At 35.0% G+C, this 19214-nt stretch overlaps 1 protein-coding gene across 1 annotated transcript; it reads right to left on the bottom strand.

The window, feature by feature from the left end:
- Window positions 1-678: 678 nt before the first annotated feature.
- Window positions 679-19172, bottom strand: CBLL1 (Cbl proto-oncogene like 1). Its single transcript, XM_012746097.3, has 6 exons — window positions 19058-19172; window positions 13719-13886; window positions 9823-9923; window positions 9327-9410; window positions 8112-8185; window positions 679-4954 (listed from the first exon to the last, which is right to left on the bottom strand). The coding sequence occupies exons 1-6, from the start codon at window positions 19068-19070 to the stop codon at window positions 3919-3921; spliced, it is 1476 nt and encodes a 491-aa protein (XP_012601551.1). The 5' UTR covers window positions 19071-19172; the 3' UTR covers window positions 679-3918.
- Window positions 19173-19214: the final 42 nt, after the last annotated feature.

Genomic DNA, 19214 nt, shown 5'->3' with positions numbered 1-19214 from the left:
ATATAGGTCATGAAATACTACACTTAGTATGGATGAAGATGCTTACCAGCACATAGAGCCTATTTGGTTAACAGATCCGTGACTAAGACGACTTGATATCCACACCAAAGATGTAACAGCACTTACCTCCAAGGAGGAAACTCTTCATTGGAATAGCAGTCAAGGGGACCTTTACCTTTATTGTAATATTACAGTTTTTCCCACAAGATTTAATACACAATTGAAAATGAGTACAAATTTAAAAACAAAATAGTAATGAAAAGTTTTGATTGTAACGGAAGTGAAAGGGAGCAGGATTTTTCAATCTGAATGGAGAAAAATTTTAAAGGCAGAGGCAATAGGAAAGGGGCTTAAATACAGTATGTAAGTTAGTGTTGACAACTACTTAGAATAAACTGGGATATTCTTAGGTCATAGAATAAAATAGTCTAACAATTTTAAATGAATGGATTTTTTTTTTTATCAATAAGATGGTCCTACCCATGTGTGAGAACTAAATCCATAACTTACACTATTGTTCATTTCAATCCTGATTCTGTAGTGCCTAGAAATTCACAATTATTAAAGACAGAGACATGGGAAAAATAAACTTTAACATTGTGTTATTTTAAAAATTCTGCCTTAAAATTTTTTTCCTCAGTGATGGAAAACTGAAAGGTCATGAATCAAAACAAGGTGTTCAAACTTCCAAGTCCGTTTTTATTAGCATCACTACCAAGTATTTTACCTGGCTTACTCCTTCACCTGAAGCCTAGTATAACCAATACTGCTTTATTACGTTGTGCATATATTGAATAAGTAAACTTGGTTTCTAGGCCATAATTGAACAAATTAGTTACAAACCAGTGAAGATAAATAAATCCACTTCAATCAGAATATAGTATGTTTACAATACGAGTGGATTATGTCAAACTTCATTTAGCATCAGTGTATTAGTTTGATGACTAACCTAATAGAGAAATGTCTTTTGGGTACTCATGCATTGTTTTCATGTACTTATAGGGCATTTTCAAAAAATTTATGAAAGGTGGAACCATGGAGCTTTTCCACAAAATTTATGAAAAATACTCTTCCAATATATTAGTCAGAACAAAGCCTAAAGCAGTTCATACAGTAAAGAGCCACTTATTACGAGCTTAAAAAATGTTCAAGTATCTTTTTCATTTACATTTCAGAGGTATCTCATTAGCATTATACAGTAATTTTGAGCAAGTGGTTTTTACAGGGCAAAATGGATATAGTTTCTTACGGTCTTTGCAATAGATCTTTCCCCAAATACCACATTACACTCTAAACAAACATGCTACTGAAGAAATATAACAATTCAATTTGCTGGTCTTAATCTTTAAAAAAAGTGAATGTATTTTACTATAGAATGTGGTATTAACTCAAATATGGAAAATTCTGCATTCTCACAGTGTCATCATTAGGTAAAAATTCATCTAGGCAAAATAGTATTTATGCTTCCATTTTATTGTTTTTAAGAATTAAACTGCCACCTCAGTAGTCTTAAGAGCAATATAATGAAACATACATACATTTAATTTAGACTTATGTCCATCATAGCTTCAAAGGCTTCCCTGAAATAAGGCTGGGATTCACATCTTTTTCCTTAAGGAAAGAAACACTAACAGTAATTTTGTTATCCTTCTCCCCACCCACCCTCATTCAAACAATTATAACTGATGAATTCAAGTCTAACACCATTTTAAAATTGTCTGCTACAAGACATTCATCTAATCTGCCTCCCTGCATAACAAATATTTCTTACATCTAACTGAAAATAAATCATTTTTTAAAAGCCTAAAAGATTTCTCCTAACATGAAAGTTTATCATGATACTGACTTTTTTTGTCCAATACATAGGCTAAGTGGTTTCTTACCACATTCAACTCTAGTGAATTTCAGTAAAAGCATGAGAGCTCTTCATAAATAGTTGAGAAGCTTGAAAGTGAATTTGGTTATTTTCTTATTACATGAAACAATGGCTTGGATTTTTATCAGTAATATTTTAAAAGCTCCTAAACAGGGGCTTGAAAAGGAATCAAGTTTGTACCAGTCCAAGTACCTACAGTAATATGATAGATGCACTCACCACCAACATTTCACACTATTTCACTCCCATGCTTTTAATAACAAGCATTTCTCACTAGAAAAATTGCATTAACACGGAACTTTTTCAAAATAAGTGTAAAAAAAGTCACTTGCTTAAAAGAAAAAAGTATATTAGTTATTTTCGGCCAGTCAAGGTTGAAATGGCCATTTATATTATTTCTAACTTCTGCTCTAAGTTCAGAAATGATTTGCATCTGATCATCCAAGATGGGAATTTGTTTTGCCTGTACCTGACAGAATAAAATGGTTAATTAGCAATCAGTTCACCCTTTGTCAAAAAGATGTTCTAAATTTATACACTACAATCTATCTAATAAATGATATCTGCATACTACACATTTCATGTTTATATTATGCACCATTTTAGGGGGGAGGAAAAACTTCACAGGGATTAATTCAAAGGATATAGAATAATATCCTAAGAAGGTTGATTTATACATGAGTTCTGTATAAATTGTAAGTGGTCATCTTAGTTGGACTGTAACAAGCCCCTATAATGCAAAAGCTGACTCGAAAGGCACCGTATAAAGCACTGAAATTCAGAATTTAGCCATTGCTTTTCTCTTGTCCAATACAAAATTATCTGGTAGTCTTTGCTGTTGTCTCTCTACTAAAATGTTCCAAGTTCAGATTATTTTACCAACAAAAGGAATAGGAAATAATAGCTTTTAAATTTCAAGTTAGAGGAAAAATCTCATCACACAGCAATGAAACCTGAGTAAATGGAAGTTTGTGATTACAGAATATGTCCTTCATTAATACATTATTCAAATTCCTCCATGGCATCAAACTGTAGTTTAAAATTCAATAAACAAGAGCCACTTAAACACAGGATCAAATTCTACCATGAAATGAGGAATTACATAAAGCCTATTCAGCCCTAAATATTTAGTTTAAGACAATGAACAGAACACATTTCATCTAAATAACACCATTTAAACAGTTCTACAAAATAATGTTACTTAAGCTTAATATGTATGGTGCATCATGTGATTCCAACCATTCAGTAAAAAAGCATTAATGAGTAACAGCATCCTCCACCAGCTTGAAGCCTGTAGAATTGATTACTTTGGCCGTATCTTTCCAAATAATTAGTAATGCCTTTTAATATTACAAACATATCTCAGTACTAGAATCCAATATATTTTGGTGCTCCTGAGGCTGCCTAAAAATGAAAAGGCATCCAAGTGAAGTGCATTAGATACTTACTAGACCTCAAAATTTCAGTGCCTAAAATGTGAAATAGTTCTCTATCATTTAACAGTCTGCCTTATAGCAAATTCTAGTAGATTTTTACTTTTAGGATTTTATTGTAACTTTGGGAAATTAGTGGTAAAACATATGGTTTTAAAAAACAGTATGTGGCTGCACTTAAATTCACATAAAAATAGCATTTTTACAACCATATTGAAATTTAATCCTTTTACACAGGTTAACAAAATGTATCACAAGAAAAACTAAACATTGGGTTTAACAAAAGCAATACTTTTGAAAGTGGAACAATGAAAATTTTTTTCAAATTTTTTACAAATGGTCACCTCTGGGTCAATTTACCACACTAGGGGAACAAAGGTGTTAAAATATAGCTGTGCTCAACTGAGCCACTTAATCTGCACTATAGTATAGTACTTGAAATCAATCCTAAAGTCAAGATTTAAAAGCATTTTAAGAGACAAGACCCTATGTGTTTTATAGCCACCTCAGTAAGAGGTACTTTTCCTTCCCAAAAGTCAAAGCTTAATTAAAAGATTGACTATACATAAGTTTTTTTCCTCATCATATCTTCAGTTCAAAACACTATTATCATTGGTAATACGGTCTATATCTTGTCTGATCTGGATGATGTGGTCCAGGAAGTGGGGTTTGAGAAGGCGGACCCTGCATTCGTGGAGGAGGAGGTGGCCCTCTTGGTACGGGCCATATACCAGGACTCATTCCCCCTGGTTGTGTAAATGGAGGGCTCAGAGTTCCTTGATCTTCAGTGAACTGGGGTAAAGAGTTAGGATTATAATGGTGAGGAGGGGGTGCAGTTACAGGTGGACCACCATGTTGAGGTGGGGGAGGTCCTGGAGGAGGATGATTCATATAAGGTGGCATCTGGGCAATAATATGTCCAGGGGGAGGGGTTATTGGTGGTGGAGCAGAGGTCATTGGTGGAGGTGGAGCTTGGCTATATACCAAGTGAGGAGTACCTGCAGCCTGGGGAGGATGTGGCATTGGATGGCTTATTGGTGGTGGAGGAGGTGGGGGTGGTGCATAATGTTGCTGTGGAGGCATAATATGATGAGGGTGCGATACCACTGGTTGGCCCTGATATTCAGGATGATGGTGAGCAGGTGCTGGGGCAGGAGGTGGTGGTTCTCTAGCACCTGAATTTGAGTCATCCTGAATAGGGACAGTTATTAAATTGCTGTGTTTTCTTGTTGAAATACGAAAGGTTTCCTGACTGACCGAACGAGGTGGAGGTGGAGCCATAGACAATTCTGCTGGAGGAGCACGAATATCCTCATGTGGCTGATTATAGTGCTCATGTGGCACATGTTGCAAAGGAGGTGGTGGCATCATGATGTGCTGCTTTGGCGGAATATGGCTCATATGATGCTTGTCTGGTGGCATTATAAAACGATCAGGGATTTCAGTTGGTGGTGGGGCAATAGGAGGATGAACATTTTCAAGCGAAGCACAGGTAACAGGTTTTTCAGCTCTCATATGGCGATGGTTGATATGAGCCTGTAAGTCTCTCTGAGACAAATATGTTCTCTTGCACCCTTGAACAATGCTACACATGAAGAGAGAACCTCGTGTACACTGCTCAATTCGCTGCACAGGATCACTACAGCTAAATTAGAAAGGAAAAAAATTTTGATTTACTAAAATAAGACTATAAAAATAATGCACTAATTTTCAAAACTATTTTCAAAAATTGCTACATAAAATATAGCAAAAAAAGGTCACAATTAAAAATTTCTCTACATGAACCTGTAATTGTCCCTACCTTTTTGTCCATTGGCCATTAAGTATCAGCATTTCTGTCAACCTCCAAACCCTTAATATCAAACTTATGTTTTAAGAAGAGACCTTATTTCTCCTAAGACCTAGAATTTATCTAGTTTTCTAAAACAATTCTATGCCTTGTATCCATGTGCAAAAAAATCCAACAAGGACAGACCAAAAGATTACTTATAATCATGGAATTCAAACTTATACAGTATTATTAAGCAGTAAGTATTTGTTCAACAAATACTACTAAGTGGAAGACACTAGATGCTGCAAGGACTACCACAATGAGTAAGATCAGCCTAATCATCAGAGTTCTTAATCTTAAACAACATAAACAATTTCAAACCTTGACTATCTAAGAGTCTCTTAAGCAAGGGGTTTGCCGAATTGTCAGACAATTTACTACTACGAAGGAGTATTTTTTTGCCTTCCTAAATTGTGAGCACTGAATTTACCTTAACATTTTCTTAATGATTCAGGATCAAAACTATAGCTATTCTTCATTTTACTATATTTAACCCATTCTTGCCTTTAAAGTCTTCTTGACATAGTGGAAAGAGGACTGAACTAGGAATACAAAGATCTGGGATCTAGTATTAGCTCTGTAATTTGCAGTAGTCACTTAACTGTTTTCAAGTTTGTTTCTTCACTTGTAAAATGTGGTTTAAATATCCACTATACCTAACTCACAATGATTTTTTATCTGTTTGCCTTACTTAAGAGAGTATTCTTAAGATCAAATGAAACAATGAAAGTGACAATATTTAGTCACTAGTTAAGCACTATATATATAAGCTATTATCACTGGCTATGTGTGTGAGGTCATTTGCACTATACTAAATGGCTCTATTTTTTGGGTTTGTTTCATTTTTTCTTTTTGAGACAGAGTCTCACTCAGGGACCCTGGGTTGAGTGCAGTGGCATAATAGCTCATTACAACCTTGAACTCCTGGGCTAAAGCAATCCTTCCACCTCAGTCTCCCAAGTAGTTGGGACTATAGGCATGCACCACCACACCCAGCTAATTTTTTCATTTTTAGTAGAGATAGGGTCTCGCTCTTGCTTAGGCTGGTTTTGACCTCCTGACCTCAAAAGATCCTCTCACCTTGGCCTCCCGGAGTGTTAGGATTATAGGCGTGAGCCACCAAGCCTGGCCTATATTCTTGATTTTGAGTTGTGCCTATTTTTCATTCTTGTTATATGGCTGGCATTCCTTATTGATACTACTATGCTTCCCTTCATTGGCCATGTGACACACTTCTCATGATTTGCTTCTGATTCACTGTAAACTCAGAAAGATCTTCACATTAACAGGATGTGAGGCACTTTCTTTTGGGTGATGCTTAAAAGTAGCAGTATACGATATTTACATTAACTTTGGTTGCCATTTCTTCACTTCCTGATCTGGGTCTGTTAATCCAGATAGGCTTCTGTCCTAAAATAGCCAAGGACCACACAAGTAAGGTGCTTACTAGAGTTACATTTAGTAACTTGAAAACAAATTCCTTTTAAACATTAACATTAGAACACTTACGACAAGTCTTCTACATAATGTTTTGTTACTTTCTTTTGAGACAGTGTCCCACTTTTTTGCCCAGGCTAGAGTGAGTGCCATGGATCAGCCTAGCTCACAGCAACCTCAAACTCCTGGGCTCCAGCAATCCTGCTGCCTCAGCCTCCCAAGTAGCTAGGACTACAGGCATGCGCCACCATGCCCGGCTAATTTTTTCTATATATTTTTAGTTGGCCAATTAATTTCTTTCCATTTATAGTAGAGATGGGGTCTCACTCTTGCTCAGGCTGGTTTCTAACTCCTGACCTTGAGCAATCCGCCTGCCTTGGCCTCCCAGAGTGCCAGGATTACAGGCGTGAGCCACCGCACCGGCCCTACATAATGTTTTATCACATCTGAAATCCTTTATTCCAATGAAGCAACCAAATTTACTATATAATTTAAAGTGAATGTACATCATGTTGGAAAATTAGGCATGAGAAAACACCCAAAAAACAAGTGATATATACTTCTAATTTCCTAACTTTTCTGAATTATAATTCTATAGAAGAAATATTCTTTACACTCACAGTACAGATTTTATAATTGGTTACTTTAAAAACCTAATAAAAGCATGCCCAAATAATTAGTTGTCTTTGGGTTGTCAATAAATCATCCTTTCTCTCCCAGTGATATCAATTTCCCCATAGTGTAAAAGAAAACCATCCCTTACAATTGTCTATAGCTTTGTTATCAACTGATAACTATAAATCTTGAGTAGCTTCAAGCACAGGATTATAAGAACCCTATGGCTGGTTCAAAGAAGTTTCTCTCACAGCCTTTCTTGAGCCTTCCTTTTTAAATTGATAATAAAAATTCCTAATTTATTCTGGTTTCTTCAAAACCATCCCAAAATGGATCTAGCTAGCTCTTTATAACTTGTTTGAGTCTATGTCATGATGGTGTTCTAAGATATACTCAACACATAATGATCAGATTTGAAGGTAATAAATAAGAGCTTATACTTAAATAGTGCTTACTATATACTGGCTACTAACTATCTATAATCCAAGGAGGTAAGTATTAATAGCTTCATTTTATAGATTAAAAAAACAGCTTAAGTCATATAGCTAATAAATGGCAAAACCCTGGAATTCTAATTCTGTAGTCTTTGTTCTCAATCAATACACCATACTACTACTTTCTCTAGTGTCCCATCAAAATAAATAAATAAATAAATAAATAACTGTTTTCAATGTGTACTAATTCTATGATGGCAAATAGATTTCTTCCCTTTGGCCAATTTGAACTGACTGATAGTGGCTATGTAGCGTTATATTTTTTTTAAAAGGCTAAAACCAACTCCTCGCTCACAGAAAAAGACTGGCCATGCCTACATATCTGATTTCCTGCCTGGTTTACATCATCCCCTAATCTTTAATCTAATTTATAAATCATTATTCTACAAAGTTTACCATTTAAAAATACGATGATCTTATCTTACCCTGGACACATTTTATCTCCTTTTTTTTCATGTAAAATAGCACAATCATAGCAAAAAACATGCTTGCATGGAATCTGTAAACAAAGACATTATAATTAAGTATACTAAAACAAATTATTTTTTCCATAAAAAAATAACAGTAAGTTTAGTGACTTAGAAGGCACTTGATAACTATTTGGTTAAAATGAACACTAAACACTAATTATATAAAACTAATAACTTTTTTCAATCACAAAGCTTTCTGAGAATGCTATGCCTTTTTCCCAATAAATGTATACATGCATATTTGCTTATACTTTCCAGAGGTGTAAACCTTATAAATTGCCACTCATAGTCCCTGCAGGTTAAAAGCTCCTGAAGAACACTGTAATTATGTTTTATCTTATCCTGTTTCTCCTGAAACTATTCCAAAGCAACAAAATAACAAGTATCTCCTACATTTAATATAATTAGTATTTTCCTCTGGTAGTCTTAAGTTAATAAACTCATAAAAATCTAAAAATAAATCAGAAGAACAGAGTAAAATGACTTTAAAAACACATTTTTAAACTCACAGCCCATTATTATTACTTTGCTATGATATACAGCAAAGCAACTGTGCACAATCCATGCCCTCTATCATCACAAACATATTAAAATCAGTTCTTTTCAAAGACAAATGCAAGACTACCTTTTCTTTTTTCCTTTTTTTCTTTGAGACAGAGTCTCAACTCTGTTGCCCGGGCTAAAGTTAAAACTACCTTTTCTTGAGCAATGACATGTTAAAATTACTATAAAATTACAGTTAGGATTGTAAATTTTTTTTTAATGATTAGAATTCAATTTTTAGAAATTATAAGTATTATTTATTCAGTTTTATATAAAAATTATGGCCATCAGAAATGAGTAACTGATTTTATTCTATTCTATTAGGAAAAATATCTTCCTTAATAAACTAGGACAAATGTAGACTAGCTGGTATCAAATAGCCCAAGAAATTATTCAGTTTTCAGAATTGGTATCCTTAATAAAGTGATATTTTATAAGAATTCAAGAATTTGTCAAGATATTAAATTCATAGTATTCTAATACTTCCCTTAATTATTTCATACTTATTTAAAATGTCACAAACTTAGTCATTACATAATGATAAACCTATGTAGATAAATTTCAGAATCCTACCACTATGCAAATGCTTACATTTACAAAAACAATATTTTATTTATTTAGACTTACCATTCGCCCATAGATTTTAATAGGCAATCCACATTTGTCACAGAAGTGAACTGGGGTATCATCTTTTTCACCTAAGATGTTAATCTGTTGAAACAATATAATTAAAATTTCCTCCTTAGGCAATTCTAAGACTGTATCTATAATTTACACAATAAATTCGTGTTTTATAAAAGTTAAAACAGTAAGAAATAGAGGGTTCTTGGTATAATTCCCACATATTCCCCACCATTATAGCTGTACTACCATCAGTTTATTTTTCTTCTTAGAGTTAATGATTATTGATTTTACTGAAAATTACTTCCAATAATTTTTGGAAATAGAGCTATAATAAACAAATGTGTGTGCTAAATATCATAGCTGTAATAAAAGTTCATTCCAGACATTCTTTATGTATCTTGCATTGCTCCAATAAAACATTTTAAGTATCGAATACTTAAAATATTTAATACTTAAAATATTTTATTGTCCTAATAACATTTTTCATTTTAAGCTATACCTGAAAGTCCCAAAAAAGGTGTCCAGGAAATCTTCGCTGATTTCCAAACAGTTCGCCCCCTTTACAGTCATACCGTTCTTCTTCATTATAATCAAATCCTTCTAAAAAAAGAAAATGTTACTCATTAACTTTTAAAATCTCAAATTTCATTTTGGAAATACATGTACATGGCAAAATAGGCCTATTCACTGAAAAGCCCATCTAATGCCCTTTAAAGTTCTTCTAAGAACAAGATAATCAAGGCTAATTTAAAACAACTAGAAGTGATCTTATGATCTAGTCCAAATCTTTTACAACATAATTGATAATATTACTATATGGAGACTCATAATAACTCAAAAGATTAGAAGATTTGTGACAAAGTCAGGAACAGAACTCAGATCTCTTGATGCTTATTCAAGTACACTTATCAATTCATCCAACTATCTCTAGTATAAAATTTTACTGATTATCATCATGCTTATACAATTTTTTAAGATATTGATTATCATTTATTCTAGTCTATCTACAAAAGTGTTATCATGTTGCAAGAGAAAGATTTTATTGCCAAAAGAATATAAGGAAAACATAAAGCATTCTGTAGATTTTCTTCTTAGGCCTTAGTAAATCGGATATCCTCTTCTGATTATGTGTGATTTTAGAAACATTTAACATATTCATACTTTATCCTGTCAGTTCAAACCTCTCCCCAGTTAATCACCCAAGCAGCAAAAGCCATATCTTATCTTCTCAGGTATATGCTCTCCTACACTGTATATATCAATAAACTTAAGTTAATATGAAGATCAAATAAGCTTAATTTCTCTGGCCTAATTAAAAAGTTGATGCCAATCTTCTCATCTCATACAAAAGAACAGAAAACCAATGAACAGTCTAATGGGAATTCTAGGTAGAATCCAATTACCTAAAGTAAAGCTGAGAAGACAAATATATCCCCTCCAAGGTGCCAGGCTTCTCACGACTCTTTTGGCCCTAGATCTGGTAAACAGAGTAGCCAAGCACACAGGTTTTAACTTTACCCACATGGCTAAATTACACCACCCATACACAGAGACACACTCACAAACAAGGATGCAAGAATTTTTTGAAGCTGACAGACACTCTAGTGTACTGCTATTTAATTATCTCCAATACACATGTAATTCAAAATAATACACATGTAGTTCAAAGTCAGGGTACTCTTTTAAGGTATACCTAAGTGTCCTTAGGCTCCTATATTGTCCATTTATACCTTATAAAAGCTAGTGTGATCTAAAAGTCAAAATAAGGAAAATCAATTTTTCAACCCCAGAAAATTATTGAGGTCAACAGCCAAAGAAATCAGGAAGACATTATCATTTTTCAGAGTAGTTCAAATTGTACTCTCATCATTAAACTATATATATTTGTACAGATACCATACTGGCACCCAAAATTCAACATTTTGATTAATGCCTAGGAAAAAAAACAATTTTTTTAAAACTCTATAGGTGACTCTAAAGTATCCAGTAATTATCTTTAACCTCAGTTTGCTCTATTGATAGAAAATAGTAACAGTAGTTCTGTCTGTGGGCTTAGGGGCAGGGGGAGGGAATACCTCAGAAGAAAAGGATAGAAGAGGATTTTGGCTTTTTCTCATTGTTTGGATTATTACAATAAGAATGTATCTGTAAATTACTGTGTAGTTTGTTTAAAAAGCCAAAAGGGGGTGGGGAGCCCAAATAAAGAGAGTGTGGCAGTTGCCCTAGGTTATTACTACTACAATTTATAACACTTTGACTTCGAACATACTTGTTTAGATGGGAAGAGAAACACTACAATAAAAGAAACCATAATATAAGGCATGTTACAGCATGATTCTAAAAAAGAAACATAGACAAATTGCTGGAAAAGAATAGAAAGTCTAGAAATACACACAAATACTTCTAGAACTTTAATTCATATATGATAGTAGTGGAACTCCTATTCAATGGTTGGGACAATGGCTGTTTTGAAGAAAAAATAAAGCCAGACTCCATTTTTTATTTTTCTTAATAACCAAATATATACCCATAAATGTTCCAAAACAGCATCAGCAAACTTTTTCTGTAAAAGGCCAGACAGTGAATATTTTAGGCTTTGTGGGCTATATGGTCTGAATCACAATGACTAAACTCTGCCATTAAAGTGTGAAAGCCACATATAATACTTAAATGAATAGGCATAGCCATGTTCCAATAAAATTTTATAAATAAAAAGAAGGCGAGATTTGGCCCACAAGCCATAGTTTGCTGATCTATACTGAAGGGTAAGATGAAAAAACTGTTTTATACTCATGGAAAAGTGAAGCCTTTCTAAGAATGTCATAAAACTCCAAAGTCATAACAGCAAACACTGGATATCTATCTGACTACATTGAATCTTCAAACTTCTCTACAGTAAAAGTTTTATATATAAAATTCAAAAGATAAATGGGGAATATATACAATTTATAATAAAAAGCCAATTTTATTAATTTACAAGGAGCTCATAAAAATCAAGAGAAAGACAACCAAACAGAAAAATGGAGAAATGATATGAACACAAAGATTTTAGGCAAAACAAATGACCAATACTATGAAAAGGTATACAAATTCACTTATAATTAAACAAACATATCAAAACAAAACTTGTAAAAGGTCACTAATAGTAGTACTCCATATTCGTTGTGGCCATATACATTAATATACCTTTTTTGAAGAGCAATTTGACAGTATTAAATTCTAAGATGCATAATATCCATCAAGTTTCAAATGTCCAAATTTGTGCAAAGTTATAAATTCTACAAAGTATACATACTAAACTATATGTATATTTACTGTAAAATTGTTCATAACAAACTAGAAAAATTGCTAAATTATGGTATATATCCATAAATGAAATACCTAAACCCATTTTTTTAATGAGGTATATTTGTATGTACTGATAAGACAAAATCTAAAATGCATATTACATACAAAAGGGATTTATACACAAAAAATTAATATTTCTGTATAAAATGTCTTAAAAGAGACTATCTTTGGAAAGATGGATTGTTCAGAGAGAGGGGCAAATTTTACTTTTATTTTTTGTTGTTGTTATTTTTTTAAATAAAGTTAACCATTAGCCATTATATTTTATTTTATTTTTTGAGACAGAGTCTTGCTTTGTTGCCAACGCTAGAGAGTGAGTGCCATGGCTTTAGCCTAGCTCACAGCAACTCAAACTCCTGGGCTTAGGCAATCATCCTTCTGCCTCAGCCTTCCAAGTAGCTGGGACTACAGGCATGCACCACCATGCCTGGCTAATTTTTTCCATATATATTAGTTGGCCAATTAATTTATTTCTATTTATAGTAGAGACAGGGTCTCGCTCTTGCTCAGGCTGGTTTCGAACTCCTGACCTCGAGCAATCTACCCACCTCAGCTTCCCAGAGTGCTAGGATTACAGGCGTGAACCACCCAAATTTTATTTTTAATGTTATGTTTTTTGGCAATACCGGTTAGATTTTTTTCTAAACAATAGACAGTGTTACTTTCAATAACAAAAGAAATAAAACCCTGCTGGGCGTGGTGGCTCAAGCCTGTAATCCTAGCACTTTGGGAGGCTGAGGCAGGAGGACTACTTGAGCCCAGGAGTTTAAGGTTGCAGTGAGCTATGATGACACAACTGCATTCTAGCTGGATTGACAGAGTGAGACTTTGTCTCGAAGATAAAATAAATAAATAAAACCCAAAATATTTATAAAGGAAGAAAAAAGTACAACCTGCCAAAAGAAATAGAAAAAAAAAAGTTAAAGAATGAAAAGAGTATGTAAGTTAAAGAAAAAAGAGATGGCTACAAGTAAATAGGATTACACAGATAATTTGGTGCAATCAGATATAACAAGACTGTTGGAGCTATTAGTTTAAATAAATTACCTTCATCACCAGGTGGAGCCTTTGCAGGCATCCTGTTTATAGTCCTTTGAGTTCGAGGTGCAGGTTTGGCTTTGTTAGCTTGTTTGGAGATGAGCTTTATAGGAATTCGTCTGCGAACATCAAGACCACCCAAGGATCCAGAACTATTAGTGCCTTGTAACTCATTGTCTATGTTAGGAAAAGAGTTGTAATTTTAGTTTTCTTTTTTGAAGATTATTCTGCCACAGATACTAAACAACATACTCAACATTATCAATAGTTAAAGATCTGAGCTCTGATTTTAAAGATCATATTGACTTAAGTTTAATGGCTAATTTTCTCTATCTTGGATAAACCCTTAAAGCAATACTTTTTAACCCTTTCTGAGACATGGAATCCTTTAAGAAATTGATGAAAGTTATAGAACCTCTCCCTAGAAAAGTGAACAATAAAATTTCCCATAGAATTCCAGAGGAGTTTACAGAAACAAAATCATTCATGAACCCAAGATAACAACCACTGTCTTGAAGTAACTACAAAAGATTTAAAAACAAAAATGAAAAGAAACAAAACCATCCTTATCTCCATGTCTAATCATAAAGTATGCAAAGTGGGCACTCAATAAATTTATTAAGTGTAACTTACGTTAGCACAAACAAAACTGAAAGCACAAAGCTAACACTGATAAGGCAAAATTAAATAATGCATTTGAAAATTAAGTTAGGTTTAAGCAAAGTGTTCTCTTAAGTGTCAAACAGTTATTCTAAAAAGCATTCAGGAATACAGCAAAAATTAGTATAATATTTAGTAGTAGAAATATGTAATAATGTATTTGTGCTATAACATTTCTAGAGACACACAATTGACTGAGTTATTCTTCGTCAGCATTGTAATGGAAAATTATAATTTAGGATACATAGTTTCTGTGCTTCAAATAGGTCTAAACAACTGATGCCTTCTAGTACCTTTGCTTATTATTACATCTATGAAATAAATTAACTCCTGTCCCATGTGGAATAGGAGCATTATTTCAAAGAACTGACTCCACTAAAGCTTAAGAGTTACCTTTTTCAAATATAGGAATCCAGAAAATAATCAAATTTCCCCACTAAAGGCAAAAGAGAAAATGCTCTGATATAGGAAATGCAAACAACATAATAATTTTTAAAAAATTGTAATGTTTTAGACATGACAAGTTATTGAAGGCAGCTATGTGACTGCACCTGCAGGAAATACTATAATCAAGATTCATAGCTAAACTGTCCACATTAAATTCAGTAAAGACAAATTTTGAAGTAATAAGTTAAGCCCTAATAACCTCCAAGGCTACTAGGGTTACACATTAAATTCACATTCATTTGCATTTTTTCTGAACAACATATAAAACAAAATTCAAAATGGGTCCTTAATGATTACTTTAAATATCTTTCAGTCTACATTCCACTTTTATAACAGCTAATCCTCAAAAAAAAAAAAATCATGGAAAAGGGATTACACGGATAGCTAAAATCTTGAGTTAGGATAAACTCAACTTGACCAACTTTCAACATTTCACTAAATGGACCAACAAGTTGATTAATGTATTTCATCTGCTTTCATTGTAGTTGCGTATCTATGTAAAAATACTTACAATCAATGCAATGGCAAAAAGATAGATATGACAGAATGACCTGTCTTGCTTAAAAAGTATTCCTGACTTTTCAACGAAGTAAAAGTTGTTGTAGACAGATATTTAACAGTTCAATGCTGTCCTTCAGATATTACAAGGACTTGTAATGATTTTTCCTTTGAACAATGAAAATACCTACATTTCATTACTGTAAACCCTTTTTACACCACCCAGAAGTCTTGAGGTCTCTACTTTGCTTGGACAGCCTACTACTTTCAAGAGTCTGCTGCTCCTTATTACTTTGCTGTTTGCCCCACTAATTGCAAGTTCATAGAGTACAGCATTTAACAGTGATAATATTCTGATTTTGTTTGGGGCTTTTTTGTTGTTTCATAATTAAGAAGCAGACCATATAGCACAATTTCCTTTTGAATACACCGTGTTTCCCCGAAAATAAGACCTACCCATAAAATAAGCCCTAGCAGGATTTCTAAGCATTTTTGCACAACATAAGCCCTACCCCAAAAATAAGACCTAGTAATGGGCGTGGCTACGCAGGGTATCTGCACAATCCATGCATTTCGTCGCAGAGCCGTAAAGATGAGCAGCCCTTCTCATCTGCCCCATCATGACAGCTACTATTCCAGAGGTGACCAGAAAGGTGCAGGCAGCCCCACCAACAAGGTCGGCTCCCCCTGTCAGGTCCTGGCCATCCTGTGAGTGCTGCAAGCTGAGGCTTTGAGGGGAAAATAACACATCCCCTGAAAATAAGCCCTAGGGTGTCTTCTGGAGGAACAATAAATGTAAGACCCTGTCTTATTTTCAGGGAAACACAGCAATAACAAAACATAAAGCCCATAACAAAAAGTTCTTGGATATTACACAGAAAGTGCTAATGACAACTGGCCATTCACGGTGAATTCACATTAAAAAAAAGAGTGACACTCTTAGTTTTTAAAAATATTTATTTAGGATTTTATCTTATATAAAAGGAACCAAGAAATATTTTACCAAGTTTAGGTTGCAGTTAGAAAAGTGCTAATTCTTAGAATGACCAAACAATGAATCTGACATTAACCAGAAGATTCTTGGAGTTTTTCTAGCAAAATTCTATTAGAATATCTTTATTTTATGTATGAATTTTTCAGCATGATCATAATATGGGTCATATTTGCATAATGTTCACAAGTTTTATCAATTTTCCCAAGGACTTCTTAATTTTTTGATGTTAAAATAATTCTTTAGAGATGTGTAACTTGCTGTCTTCAATTAACTACCTAACTGGTATTTCCTCATTTGCCAAAGGCTTTGTAATTCAAATAGTTATCAAATTCATGTTTATGAATTTCACGAAAACCTAAATCTTTTGCCAATTTTCTATTTTACCTCATAATCAATGCACAGTATTTGATACTGTCTTCTGATATAAAACATCAAGGAGACTGACTCATAAACAAATTAAAAGAATAGATAAGAAGCTAGTGTTAAGCACTAGCTTATGGTGGGGATAAGGGATATGAATGGGAACTAATGGTAACTATTTTTTTTAAGTGGTTAGCTCATTAGTAAATATTTTCACGTTAGGATGACTTACTTCCTTAGGCAACTTTTTCACTTTGAGAATGAAGATTAATAATCTTTACATACCCACTCATATTATGATTTCCTAACATAACAGCCTCTAACCTGTGGCAGGGACTTGACTCCCAATTCCAGTAACAGACTCAAATGAGAAATATTTTTTTAGAGTTGATTGTTTGCTACTATACCATGAAGATCGAAGAGTTTCAACACTGTAAAATTTCCAAACACTGGAGTTCCTTAGAGTCTGGTTCTAGGCCCTCTTCTCTGTATCACTCTCCTTAAGTGATCATATCCATCCTCATGCTTTAAATCACCAGCTATAAGATACTAACTCCCAAATATGTATTTTCTGTCCAGATCTTTCCTCTGATCTCCACTTGACATCTTCCCTCTTTTGACTCAATACATATCTCATACTCAGCAGTCCAAAACCAAACTCTTGTTCCCAAATTCTTGTGTCCCACCTCTACCAAAAAAGACTGTTTTCTTCCAAGTTTTCCCCAACTCAGTAATGAGCATTACTCAGCTACTCAAACCAAAAACCTAGGCATTTCTCCTTTCTCTCACATAACTCCAAACCAATCCATCAGTAAAATATGAGTTCTAACACCAAAATACTTATTGAATCTTCCCATTCCCCTTCATTTTCACTAAACCAAGCCTCCCTACAGGTCTACTGCAATCACCTTCTAAACTGGCTATTTACCATTATTCTTGCCTCCCTCTCTTACACCATTCTCCATAGAAGAGTGTATTATATATTTTTAAGAGACACTACTGTTCTACTTCTGTTCAATGGCTTCATATTCACTTAAGTTAAAATTCAAATCTTTAGCATAGCTTTCAATGTCCTGAACAATGTGACAGCTGCCTTCCTTTCCAATCTCATTTTAGGGCTCTACCCTCTGGCTGTAACAAGGCCGCAGGTGACTGTCCTCGACATTTTCCTACCTCAGTGCTTTGTACTTGCTGGAAATACTCTTCCTCCTACTTGAATCCATGGCTGGATTCTTCTTATCCAACAGATCTCATCTTAATGTGACCTTTCCAGAAATACATTCCCTGACCACCCTTTCTGAAATTTCCTATTAGTCTCTCCACAATACTCATTTATTTTCTTCAAAGCACTCATCATAATCTGTTAACATTAAGTTTTTTAAAAAACCTGTTTATTGCCTGTCTTCCCCAAAAGAATGTAAGGTCCATCAGGTCAGAGACTCAGTCTGTCTCGTTTACCATTCCACTTCCAAGCCTACATATATCTGTAGGTATCTGGAATAAATAAATAAATATATATCTCTCCTTATGTAATTAAGGAGATATTTGATAAATGAGGACATCTCCAACAATACTTAAGAAAAAACCCTTTTTCTCTACTTGTGATGCGGTCGATATAGCAGTCAGAGCATTTTTTAACTCCAAGTGCACTCATTCAATATCCAAGAACCACAAGGAAGCAAAAGCCAAGGCACAAAACAAATGGTGGAGCCACTCTTACTTGGAGAAAGGGCTGAGAACGTCTTGACTTTAAACTCTTCTTCCTTTCTAAATACCCTCAAATGATGGTGAGTTAAGGACCACGGCCGAAGCGCGGGGCACGCTTCGGGCTTAGGTAGAACAGTTGCTCTGAGTTTGGTCCCCAAAACTATATCCGATTCTCTTCTCTCACCTCTAGTCCATGAAGAACCGGAGAGAGAGACAACAAGAGGTGACCACTGTAGCACCCGCCCAAAGCTGACTGAGAAAGCAGTATGTCTCCAACCCACTCTCGCCCATCCACTTCCAGGGTAACGAGGTTTCCCCAACTCGGAGACTGGAATCTACTCGCCAGCCCCATAACGTAGGGCAGAGAAGCTGGGTCAAAAAAAAGAGCCGAAGCTCTCCCATTCCCACGAGGCCTGCACCGCCCACCGTCCCGGCTCGAAGCGAACAGAACCAGGGAAGAAGCGGCTGTTGCCGGCTCCGAGGAGGTAGGTACCGCACCGAAGGGTAGGCCGGGAAGCAGCAGGCCCCAGCCGAGTACAAGAAGGGGTCTGTGAGATTCCTTTCTCACTGCCACACCCCAGTGTTGTAGAGCAAGCACAATTCCTTTTGCCCGCTGGGCGACCAGCCCCATACCGGCCAAGGGGGCATGGAACCGGGACCCCCACTGCCTCCGCCTCCTTACCAGTGTGATCCATGATTCGGCTCGCAGAGCACAGTGGGAGCGGAAGTCAACCGCGCCGGAGTCGCAGCAAGCGCGTGCGCGCTACCTTCCGGAGCCCGGGAGGCGGAAGTGCGACCAGGTCGCCCCAGCCTAGGCCTGCAAAGACTTCCTCCTTTCG

Source organism: Microcebus murinus, chromosome 9 (assembly GCF_040939455.1).
Source record: "Microcebus murinus isolate Inina chromosome 9, M.murinus_Inina_mat1.0, whole genome shotgun sequence".
In the NCBI taxonomy this organism is placed as follows: domain Eukaryota; kingdom Metazoa; phylum Chordata; class Mammalia; order Primates; family Cheirogaleidae; genus Microcebus; species Microcebus murinus.
Note: the sequence above shows the minus strand (reverse complement) of the source record. Positions and strands in the feature narration are given on the sequence as shown.